This window comes from Aquarana catesbeiana, linkage group LG06 (genome assembly GCF_042186555.1).
Source record: "Aquarana catesbeiana isolate 2022-GZ linkage group LG06, ASM4218655v1, whole genome shotgun sequence".
Lineage (NCBI taxonomy): Eukaryota > Metazoa > Chordata > Amphibia > Anura > Ranidae > Aquarana > Aquarana catesbeiana.
This window is the reverse complement of record NC_133329.1, coordinates 17,558,279-17,571,398: the sequence shown is the minus strand read 5'-3', so window position 1 is coordinate 17,571,398 and position 13,120 is coordinate 17,558,279. Positions and strand designations below refer to the sequence as shown.

Genomic DNA, 13,120 nt, shown 5'->3' with positions numbered 1-13,120 from the left:
TTAGGTCGAATGCTGCTATATCCATTTTGGGTGGTCTGTCTAATTTACTCTGCACACTGTGATCAGGAGGGGGCAGCACTGGATGACTTGAGTGATTTTTATTTTTTTTTTTTTACACCTAGTTATTTACATACAATGTAAGTATGGTGTATGTAAGTACGTACACTGTTCCCTGCCTGCTATTTAAATCCACCACCGGACACCCAGACCAGAGGAGTGAGACTACTTTCCAGTTGATGCCTCAGTAACGGCTAACACTCTTCCTGATCTCTGCCATCTCCGCAAGGCAGATTCCTCTGGTCACGTGACCCCATTGCGTTAGCTGTTTCCTCCTCACCCCCCAGCCAGATGTCCAGATGGGAACATTCAAAAAAGTGCTTCTAATGCAGTAGTTTTATAAAAAAAAAAAAAAAAAAAGCATCCAACCAATGCAGCGTACCTTCCAAGGTACACAGCTGAGCATCACATTTTTGTGAAAATACTTTATTAAGGGTAAAATATGAGTGAATGAAATAACATTGGCAATACAAACTGTAAAATGTACTTATTGTGTGTGATGTGGTGGGGTTTTTTTTGTTTTTTAAATCAATATCCTGTATTTGTAGCCCTGATGCAGGAAGCCCTTCTACAGCCCAAAAACTAGTTGCTTTACCTAAGAATTGTTCTTTCTAGACTACTGGAACTAAAATTTTTTTTTTTTTCTAAAATTGTCTGTTCCAATGACTTAGTACATGGTCACAGCTTACCATAGAGCTATCTTCACATTATAAGCACCTTCAGGCTCATTCCAGACATCTTACAGAGGTTGGGGTCCTGCCCCCACCATCTTGTCTTTTCACCAAACTATTATTTCTACACATACTTCAGTATTCAACTACTAGGGGAAAGAGGTAAGATGGGTGTACCCAGCTATGATGAGGTCTTCAAAACCTAGTGTGGTCACAAGACTTGCAGACCATGGTGACCTTCTCTTCTGCTCCTGGCTGAACATGGCCTATATGATGTAGAAAGCAGAAGTCCCTCTCTTTACATTTTTTGATGATGTCCTTTTATTAGATAGCCAGGGAACTAGTAATTTTTAGAGAAGAAGCCGACAATGGGAGTCTCCATGCTTCGTAGGCCAGCTCACTACACGTGAAAGGCCCAGTGGTATTAGTGTCCCCTAGCTCTGGTCCCAGACCTACAGATGACAATAATAGTCTGTCCTGATATTCAAAACTCCTGCTCATAATGTCCACCACATATAATAACATGGGCCTCTGAAATCTAGTACCTGGAGTCCACAAAAGTTTACGTCCTCTATTTGACTTCCTCTGTACCTCCGCTCTTTCTCTTCCCCTTTTTCCACATTCTGGTTATAACTCCCACAACTCTAATGGCATGGTTACGATGCCCCTTAGACATAAAACTGTATCTCCAGATCAGGAGTAGAATAACAGCCTCCTGGGTGAACATGGCATATACAGTATGATGGAGGAAGCAGAAGTCCATCTCTAAATTTTTGATGACATCCTTTTATTTTCTTCAAGAAAAGATGGCAGTTCCTCCTTCACCCCCCCAAAAAAAAGAAAACTCTCACCTAACTTCTATTTTCAACCTCTTGCCAAACACCTCTCGTAATTGGAGAAAATATCACCCAATCCAGAAAGAGAGAGCTGTGAGTTGCAATGTTCTCAATAGGAAGGTACATTTCCAGATCACTCATTGATCATGGACTATAATATTTACAATGCAAAGCAAATATCTTAAAGATCCTGATATGTAGAACCAAGAGCAAATGCAGAGCTGGATTTTGTTTCTTTGCACTTGTAAATATTGAGTCAGGTGGGATCCAATGCTCTATTAGGTATCACAGTGGGGTATAGTCCATTCAGAACGTATAGCCATAGTGTTTTACAAGATCAACCCCTTCCATACTTTTAATCGCAGAGACCATTCTAGAAGCAGTAGGTCGTTCTTTCGGTTCATAAGAAAAGCATTCTTTCACAATGGGTTGCAGCTTCTTGGTCAGTGCAGCAAACGACTTGGGTAGTTCTTTGTTAAACATGTTCTTCAACATTCCATTGCAAGTTGTCCAGGGCTTTTTCTGAGTGAAAACTTCAAGGAACGTTGCTCCAACAGACCAAATGTCGGACATTTTGGTTGGCGGTATTTGATCTTCCAAGACACATTCGGGGGCTTTGTACAAAAGCGTCCCTCCGATCGGTCCAATTTTCTTTGACTTTTCCATTTTGTTTCGGACAGTTTCTCGAATGTTGGCCATGCCCCAATCCGCTAGGAAAGTTTTCTTTGTCTTTCCTTCCACCTGTTGGAAGAAGACACGTCTATGTGTCATAATGATTAATTGTAAAGGAAATATAGAGGCTGCCTTGGTTGACCTTCTGCAAACACTACTAGCCTGGCCATCTATGGTTTTCATGCCTTCAGATAATGACTCTGGGAACAATCATGAGCATTAGGAAAGTTGGAGCAAAGTCACAACTCTACATCAACAATCTTGTTCCAAGTCAGTAATCAGGCATTTTCTGGAGCTGTTGGATCTACATGACAGCCAGGGAACTGGTCACTTTTAGAGAAGAAGCCACCAATGGGAGTCTCCATACCTCCCCAATACAGTTTTTCCATTTAAATGACAAAAAAAATAATGAAACACAAACATGGCTTACTAGAATATTGACGGGTTTGATATCTTGGTGGATGATATTCTGCGAATGAATGTATTCCACTGCCAACAAAATCTCCAGGATGACGTAAATTTTGTCATCTTCTGACAGCTGTAAAAGACATCACACATGTTAGGAGGCCAGTAAAGCCCGACCCCCTCAATTAAAAAATAAAAAATAATGGAGAAAATTTGGGAACATTTTTAGTCTGGTTCAGCACAGCTGTGTTGAGTCCTCTGTCAGTGATTACCTTTATAGAGCAGGAGGGGCTGTGAAGGATTCTATCCAGATTTGCCCCGTGGATATATTCAGTTGCCAGCAGAATATGTTGGTCTGTTTTGGTTGCTGCCATGAGCTTCACAATATGGGGGTGATGTAGTCTCCTATTCAATAAAATAACAAGACATTAAACCAAAGAAAGACAATGACCTCTGTGTCTGGGTAACCTAAATTTAACCTTACCTAAGCTCACCCTAAAGATTCCCAAGCAGTTGCTTAATTACCTTAGCTTTACGGCCATTTACTACGAGCAGGTTAAAAATCTCCCTCCGCTCCGGTCACACCTGAGTAGAGTCCTCCTTAAACTTGAATGGGTCTCATTCCCATTGAAGTCTATGAGGGCTCACTGTGCAGTGCTGAGGAGGATGTAAGCCATAACCAGAGCACACACGGTGCATATTCAAAACATGAAGACAGAGGGCACACATATAATATATACAAACACAGCATGCACAGACAGAGCATCCACAAACAAAGCACATGTGAATAGAGTACAGAACCCACAAACGGAGCACACATAAACAAAGCACCCACAAACAGATCACCCACACACAGAGCATTCACAAACAAAGCGCATACACAACACAGACATACAGAACACACACAAAGAACCCACAAACAAAACACACACAGAACACACACAAACATAGCATCCACACACAGAGCATCCACAAACAGATCACCCACACACAGAGCATCCACAAACAGATCACCCACACACAGAGCATCCACAAACAAAGCACATACAGAACACAGACATACAGAACACAAACAGAGCACACAAACAAAACACACACAGAACACACACAAACAGAACATGCACAGAGCACCCACACACAGAGCATCCACAAACAAAGCACATACAGAACACACACAAAGAACACACAAACAAAACACACACAGAACACACACAAACAGAACATGCACAGAGCACCCACACACAGAGCATCCACAAACAAAGCACATACAGAACACACACAAAGAACACACACAAACAGAACATGCACAGATCACCCACACACAGAGCATCCACAAACAGATCACCCACACACAGAGCATCCACAAACAAAGCACATACAGAACACACACAAAGAACCCACACATAGAGCATCCACAAACAGATCACTCACACACAGATCATCCACACACAGAGCATCCACAAAGAAAACAACTTACAGAACACACACAAAGAACCCACAAACAGAACACACATAAACAAAACACACACAGAACACACACAAACAGAACATGCACAGAGCACCCACACACAGAGCAGCCACAAATGGAGCACCCAGACACAGAGCACCCACACACGGAGCACCCACAAATGGAGCACCCACAAACAGAGCACCCACAGAGTACACAAACTGAGTACATGAAAAGAACCCACAAACAGAGCACACAAAAACAAAACGCACACAGATCACCCACACACAGATCACCAACACCCACAAACAGAGCATCCACACACGGAGCATCCACACACGGAGCAGCCACAAACAGAACATCCACACACAGATCACCCACACACAGATCACCAACACCCACAAACAGAGCATCCACACACGGAGCAGCCACAAACAGAACATCCACACACAGATCACCCACACACAGATCACCAACACCCACAAACACAGCATCCACACACGGAGCAGCCACAAACAGAACATCCACACACAGATCACCCACAAATAGAGCACATACAGAACACACCCAAACAGAACACATACAAAGAACCCACAAACAGAGCACACATAAACAAAACACACACAGATCACCCACAAACAGAGCACATACGGAACACACACAAAGAACCCACAAACAGAGCACACATAAACAAAACACACACAGAACATACACAAACAGAATATGCACAGAGCACCCACAAACAGAGCACACCAATTGAGTACATGAAAAGAACCCACAAACCAAGCACACATAAACAGAACATGCACAGAGCATCCACAAACAACACCCACAGAGCACTCACAAAACACAGCACACAAAAGCAAAGCTCACCCAGAGCATGTTAGTATATATTACAGGATGCATCAAAAACACGCAGAAGGTTGCCAAAGGTTGTCATGTTGTATCCAGTACATGAAGTTTTACTAGTTAAACTTTAGATATAGGAGAGGACTAAAGCTCCACCAGGCATTGGAGAGTTGCTACATTAAAGCAACCACTTTGGATATTTGGAATCTCCATCAAATTTGGAGTCCAGCACAACACCCTCACCATTTTAACGTTAAACTAAATACTGTCACTTCTCATGCTTGTAAATCCCAAGGCTACTTTCAAACTGAGGCGGTTTACAGGGCTATAGCGCAAAAATAGAGCCTGTAAAGTGCATTTCCTCTCACTTGAGTGTGAAAGCCTGAGTGCTTTCACACTGGGGCGGTGCACTGGCAGGACGCTAAAAAAAAAGTCCTCCAACTATCATTTTTGAGGCGCTGTAGGAGCGGTGTATACACCGCTCCTACAGCGCCCCTGCCCATTTGAATCAATGGGCAGCGCTGCTGCAGTGGCACTTTGCCGGCAATTTTAACCCTTTTTCGGCCGCTAGCTGGGGTTAAATCGCTGCAAAAACTACGGTAAAGCGCCACTAAAAATAGCGGCGCTTTACCACGGAGTGTGAAAGTGCCTTTACTAAATATTATAAAACATGCCCTTAGCCAGGGTTCCTGAAGAGGTTGCTGGGGGTTCCTTAATCAATGAGTAATCTCTGCCTCTCAGATAATTTCCTACCGACACCATTGGTCTTTTTAGCTATCTGTATCGGTAATTCTTCTCAGTGACCACAAGTGTAAGGTGCGTTCTTCCCACTGACAATTACACTAATGTAATTAGTTGATTAGTTCGGATTGGGAAAGGCTGGCCACGTACACACGATCGGGATTTTCCCGATCGTGGCTTTTCCAACGGGATTCCGCTTAAGCTTGCCTCGCATACACACGGTCACACAAAAGTTCGCTGAACTTTCACCCGCCAAGAACGCGGTGAGGTATAACACTACGACGAGCCGAGAAAATGAAGTTCAATGCTTCCGAGCATGCGTCGAATTGTTTCCGAGCATGCGTAGGAATTTTGCGCGTCAGAATTGCTACAGGCGATCGCATTTTCGGATGGGAACGCTTTTCTGGTTTAGAGTATAAAACTTACATGCTCACTTGGATTTCATGCATTATGCCACTGAGGTCTTCATCCTCAAGATCCAATTTCTTAACAGCAGAAGCCGTGCCTTGGTAGGATCCTTTGTACACCGTCCCAAAGCTGCCCACTCCAAGCTTACAGCTCTTATCAATCTGGATGTGTTCTTCAGGTACGAACTGAACTGGAGGCAGCTGTAACATAGGATCTAAAATCCAAAACAAAATTGGGGAGGACACTATTTTAGGACAACAGTTCCAGAATTTCGTCTTTCATTGCCGTAGTTGGGAGTTTTCATATCCATTCAGTACACTAGAGAGGGAAATATCACTTAGGCTCCATTCACACTAGCGCGTTTTTTGATGCATTTTGCAGAAATGTATGGGAATTTTTTAACATGGGTTTCTATGGAACATGTTCACATCAATGCCTTTTTGTATCTCTGCATTTTTGGAAAGGGTCGGGGACTTTTTTTCATGCAAAATGCAGCGTTTTGCATGTAATAGAATTCAATGGACAAGCATCAAAAATGCAAGTGCACCGTTTTTGCAGCGTTTTTGATGCGTTTTTGCCATTTTTTTTTTTTTTTTTTTTTTAATTTTTTTTTTACATTTTTTTTAGACTGTAAAAAAAAAACTGTAAAATAAAAAAAAAAAAACGCAAAACGCGGCAAAAACGTGGCAAAAACGCTGCTCAAAAACATGGCAAGCATGAAAAAAAAACCTCCAAAAACGCTCAAAAGCAACATGCATAGGTGTGAATCGAGCCTTAGGCCCCTTTCACACTGGAGCGGTTTTCAGGCGGTATTGCGCTAAAAATATCACCTGAAAACCGCCCCTAAATAGCCTCTGCTGTTTGTTCAGTGTGAAAGCCCGAGGGCTTTCACACTGAAGCGGTGCGCAGGCAGGGCGGTGAAAAAAGTCCTGCAAACCGCTTTTTTGGAGCGGTGAAGGAGCGGTGTATTCACCGCTCCTTCACCGCTCCTGCCCATTGAAATCAATGGGACAGCGCGGCTATACCGCGGTAATACCGCGGCTATAGCCGCGCTGTACGAGCGGATTTAACCCTTTTTCGGCTGCCAGCGGGGGTTAAAACCGAACCGCTAGCGGCCGAATACCGCTGCAAAAACGACGGTACAGCAGCGCTAAAAATAGCGCTGTTGTACCGCCGACGCCCCCACCGCCCCAGTGTGAAAGGGGCCTAAGAGTTTGGAAATCCTAATTTCTTCCAGCGCAATGAATTGCTTTAGGGCTGGTTCCCACTGGTACGATGTCTGAGATCGGATGTGATTCGCATAAAGATCGTATGGCTGAATTTGCATCAAACTCACACAGGGCCCTTTTTTTTGGTCCGCAGCAGAATCAGATCGCATGGGTGTTCACACCCATGCAATGTGATTCCTGTTTGAGTCTGTAGATCGCACTGCGATATGTGATCTGATTTGGGGTTGTCATTAACTTTTAACTGAAACTCCCTGTAGTTCGCATAGGGCAGTGTGAACTGCCGCCGGGAGACATGCAATGATTGAACTCGCAGTGGATTCACAGGGTTCCCGCATCACAGCAGTGTAAACTGGTCCTTATAGAAGGTCCCACAAGAGAAAATGGAGCAAGAAATGCGATTCTACATAATAAATGGTAGTATAAGGAGGACACCAAGAAAATCCATCACTTGTTTCTGGAAAATCTTTCCAGAAATGTGAATATAATTTTCCCTGGGTGGGGCCATATTTAAGGGTGTTATTAAGACCGATATTAAAGAGGGTCTAAAGGCAGAAGGTTTTCTTTTTTTACCTTAATTCATTCTATGAATTCCAAAAAGGGAAGCTCCGTTTGTTTGCCTCCTCTCCCCCCCATCAGCTGTAGGGATGGGCCGAACGACCCCCTGTTCGGTTGGCACCAGAACTTTCGAACATCGGAAAATTTAGGAACCGAATAACGAACCCCATTGGTGTCCATAGGACCCGAACATGAAAATTCAAAAGTGCCAATTTTGAAGGCTTATATGCAAGTAATTGGGCATACTATGGTTATGGGGGTCTGGGTACTGCCCATGTATCAATGAAAAAAAAGTTTGCAAAAAACGTCATTTTTAAATGAGCATTGATTTATTGATGCTTAAAGTCAAAGTAAAAAAAATACAAAAATCCTTTCAAAATAGTGCCTGGGGGGTCCCCTTAGTCCATTTGTAAAGTGGCGCATCTGTACTGTGTATAGAAGCTGATGCAGCAATAATTACATTTATAAAGCCCAAAAAAATACATTTTCCCTGCAGGCTTTCTTTATTTTGTAAGCAACAGATTGGGGATTTTTTAAAATAAATTCTGGTGTCTCTACCACAGAATTTGAATCTCTACTTCTGTAACGTGTGCGAAAAATTGTTCTTTGGGTGTTGGTGGCGCCTTCACCCCGTAACCCTATAGGGGTACTCTTGATGAAAGCAAGAATTGGCCTTGCTTCAAAAACTGTAATGATATGCAGCTGTCAAACAGGTGTGAACAAATTGGGTGTTAATTGTGTCCACAAAACCTACACCAAAAACAATCTTCCAGAGGAAGTCAACACCCACAACACTAGGCAGCCCAGAAGTTCTGCAGAGATTCCACATCCCAAAAAACACTTAATCGGCAACATTGGGATCAGGGGCTTTATAGCTGCTGGTAATCCAGGACTGATTAATTTTGATAAAAGTCAGACGGTCCACAGAGTCTGTGGACATACGCGTTCTATGATCAGTAACAAAACCTCCAGCAGCACTGAATGCCCCTTCAGAAAACACGCTGGATGCAGGGCAGCCCAGCAGCTCAATAGCATACTGGACAAGTTCTGGCCAGTGGTCTATTCTCATGACCCAGTAAGCCAGTGGATGGTCGACTGGAGAGCTCACCATCTTTGTTTTTGCCCCTAGATAATCATCCACCATGTGATCCAGACGCTGCCGATGGGATGTGGAAGCTGACAGCCCTGGGTGGCAAGGACTAAAAACATTCAGAAATGCATCACTTAGGCGGCTGCATTCTCCACCTCTCCTCTCTTGACCAACAGAAGCCTCAAAAAACTATGTTTTCCACAAAACTGTAACCTCCCAGAGTCGGGAAAAGCATTCGATAAACTTCTCTTTAAGGTGTCCTCAAGAGATTTCATCTTCTGTACTCTCTGTGGGGACAGGATGAGTTCTGAGACTTTCCCCTTATAACTAAGGATGAGACGAACACCCCCCAGTTCGGTTCGAACCAGAACATGCGAACAGGCAAAAAAATTCGGACGAACACGCGAATACCGTTAAAGTCTATGGGACACGAACATGAAAAATCAAAAGTGCTCCTTTTAAAGGCTTATATGCAAGTTATTGTTATTGTCAGGTCTGGTATGGATTTTAAGGGGAACCCTGCGGCAATATTTAAAAAAAAAATGGTGTAGGGGTCCCGCCAAAATCTATACCAGACCCTTATCCGAGCATGCAACCTGGCAGGCCGCAGGAAAAGAGGGGGAACTAGAGAGCGCCCCCCCTAAACCGTACCAGGCCACATGCCCTCAACATGAAGAGGGTGCTTTGGAGTAGCCCCCCCATGTTGATGGGGACAAGGGCCTCATCCCCACAACCCTTGCCTGGTGGTTGTGGGGGTATGCCGGCGGGGGGATTATCGGAATCTAGAAGCCCCCTTTAACAAGGGGACCCCCAGATCCTGGCCTCCCCCCATGTGACAAAAAAGTGTCAAAAATAGTAAAAAAGACAGGAGACACTTTGGGACAAGAAATAAAAATGTCCCACGATGTAAATCCATCTCACGCTGTCCGACGGAATAAAAAATGAAAAAAAAAAAAGCCGCAACAGATCCGCCTCCATGGGAGGCTCCCTCCGAGTGACGCTTCTTCTCGATGACAGTTGTTATATAGCTGAGGGCGGGGCCACTCGGTGACCTAAACGGGTGACCCCGCCTTCCTCTGACGTCACGTGTCCACTGCTCTACTGACCATGTCCACTGCTCTACTGACGACGTCCACTGTCCTACTGACCACATCTACTGCTGTACTGACTGACACCATTCACAGTCCACACTGACACCACTGGCGGAACTACCAACAAAGGTCGCACTTGCGACTGGGCCCTGGCCTTCTGCCACCATGGCGGGGCCCAAAACTGCAGGACTACACAACATGTGAAAGGGAACCCTGCACTTTGTACTTATCTCATTTCAGAACCCTGCACTCTGTACGTAGCTCATCCCAGAACCCTGCACTCTATACATAGCTCATCCCAGAACCCTGCACTCTGTACATAGCTCATCCCAGAACCCTGCACTATGTACATAGCTCATCCCAGAACCCTGCACTCTGTACACAGCTCATCCCAGAACCCTGCACTCTTCTCTGTATATAGGTCATCCCAGAACCCTACACTCTCTATGCAGCTCATTCCAGAACCCTGCACTATGTACATAGCTCATCCCAGAACCCTGCACTCTGTACACAGCTCATCCCAGAACCCTGCACTCTTCTCTGTATATAGGTCATCCCAGAACCCTACACTCTCTATGCAGCTCATTCCAGAACCCTGCACTATGTACATAGCTCATCCCAGAACCCTGCACTGTGTACATAGCTCATCCCAGAACCCTGCACTCTGTACATAGCTCATCCCAGAACCCTGCATTCTGTACATAGCTCATTCCAGAACCCTGCACTCTGTACATAGCTCATCCCAGAACCCCGCACTCTGTACATAGCTCATTCCAGAACCCTGCACTCTATACATAGCTCAACCCAGAACCGTGCACTCTGTTCATAGCTCATTCAAGAACCCTGCACTCTATACATAGCTCATCCCAGAACCCTGCATTCTGTACATAGCTCATTCCAGAACCCTGCACTCTGTACATAGCTCATCCCAGAACCCCGCACTCTGTACATAGCTCATTCCAGAACCCTGCACTCTATACATAGCTCAACCCAGAACCGTGCACTCTGTTCATAGCTCATTCAAGAACCCTGCACTCTATACATAGCTCATCCCAGAACCCTGCACTCTGTTCATAGCTCATTCCAGAACCCTGCACTCTATACATAGCTCATTCCAAAACCCTGCACTCTGTTCATAGCTCGTCCCAGAACCCTGCAATCTGTACATAGCTCATTCCAGAACCCTGCACTCTGTACATAGCTCATCCCAGAATCATGCACTCTGTACAAAGCTCATCCCAGAACCCCGCACTCTGTACGTAATGCACTCCAAACCCCGCATGCTTTTATCCTTTTTTTTTTTTTAATGAATGTGCTGGGGTTTGTATGTATCCATGATACTCTTACTTGCGGAACAATAATAAAAGCATATTTTATAGGTACAAGGAAGCCCAAGTTTTGTTTAATGACCCCCCTTAAGCCCCTCCCACTGTCAAAAGTTTGACCACACCCACATTTGCCGCGGCGCGCTATGCAAGGTTACTTCCTTCCTCATGTGCCCCTCATTCTTAAGTTCAAAAGTTGGGAGGAATGTATAAGCAGAATATCCCCCATGCTGTATGATGGGAACATACCTTGAGCTGCTTGCCTTTCGCTCGTCCCTTGGCTTCCTGCAATATCTGCTATGGCGCTGTCAACTGATTCAGTCTCTGAAAAAAAAGACCACCTTTAGCTTGGAATGTGCAGAGAGTTATAATCCTCTAAAGCAGTGGTCTCCAAACTGGGGCCCTGGAGCCTGATGCAGCCATTAGCTTGCCTTTATTCAGCCCTTGGGCACTGTTCCTCTCACTGATACCAGAAACCAACAGCAGAGCACTATTCCTTCCACTGACACCAATAATGGGGCACTATTCCAACCAATGATTCCAATGATGAGGCACTATTTCTTCCAGGGACACCAATGATGGGGCACAACTCCAACCAATAGTACCAATGATAGGGCACTATTCTTTCCACTGACACCAATGATGGGGCACTATTCTAACCAATAATATGAATGATAGAGCACTATTCCTTCCACTGACACCAATGATGGGGCACTATTGATCCCACTGACACCTATGATGGGGCACTATTCCTCCCACTGACACCAATGATGGGGCACTATTCCAACCAATTATACCAATGATGGGGCGTTATTCCTCCCACTGACACCAATGATGGGGCTCATCAGTGCAGCCTATCAGTGCCCATTAGGGATGAGCCTGATGTTCGAGCCGAATGTAAGTTTGACTCGAACATCGGGTGTTCGCCAAATTTAGAACATTATGGGGCGTTCGCGGGAAATTTGAGTGCCGTGGAATGCCCCACAATGCACTGCGGGATTGCAGTGCATTGCTGTATGATGATTGGCCAAAGCATGCACCATGGCCTGCATGCTTTGGCCAATCACAATGCGCTCTGCTGAGAGTGCCATAATTGGCCAAAGTCAGGGTGCCTTTGGCCAATCATGGCTCAGGGGGACTAAATCCGTGCCCCACACTATACAAGGCTGCTTACACGGTGGCTGTATATAGTGTAATGAATGAAGAGAGATTAGGCAGCGTTAGTGGCATGCAGACAATCTATTTGATATATACAGTATCTCAGAAAAGTGAGTGCACCCCTCAGTCACATTTTTGTAAATGTGCTGCAGCTCAGTTTTAGGGTCTTGGCAATCTTCTTATGGCCTAGGCCATCTTTATGTAGAGCAACAATTCTTTTTTTCAGATCCTTAGAGAGTTCTTTCCCATGAGGTGCCATGTTGAACTTCCAGTGACCAGTATGAGAGAGTGAGAGCGATAACATCAAATTTAACACACCTGCTCCCCATTCACACCTGAGACCTTGTAACACTAACGAGTCACATGCCACCGGGGGAGGGAAAATGGCTATTTGGGCCCAATTTGGACATTTTCACTTAGGGGTGTACTCACTTTTGTTGCCAGCGGTTTAGACATTAATGGCTGTGTGTTGAGTTATTTTGAGGGGACAGCAAATTTACACTGTTATACAAGCTGTACACTCACTACTTTACATTGTAGCAAAGTGTCATTTCTTCAGTGTTGTCACATGAAAAGATAGAAGAAA

The 13,120-nt window shown here is 44.7% G+C and overlaps 1 protein-coding gene across 2 annotated transcripts in view; it reads right to left on the bottom strand.

The window, feature by feature from the left end:
- Positions 1 to 467: 467 nt before the first annotated feature.
- The window catches only part of LOC141148193 (uncharacterized), a 51,060-nt gene continuing 38,407 nt past the window's right edge, over positions 468 to 13,120 (bottom strand). For both annotated transcript variants that reach the window (XM_073635404.1, XM_073635403.1), the window contains 5 exons: positions 11,626 to 11,700; positions 6,105 to 6,300; positions 2,914 to 3,046; positions 2,667 to 2,774; positions 468 to 2,305 (listed from right to left, as the gene is read on the bottom strand). In XM_073635404.1, coding sequence (XP_073491505.1) covers positions 1,871 to 2,305; positions 2,667 to 2,774; positions 2,914 to 3,046; positions 6,105 to 6,300; positions 11,626 to 11,700 — 947 coding nt within the window. In that variant the 3' untranslated portion in view covers positions 468 to 1,870. The remainder of the gene's footprint in view (positions 2,306 to 2,666; positions 2,775 to 2,913; positions 3,047 to 6,104; positions 6,301 to 11,625; positions 11,701 to 13,120) is intronic.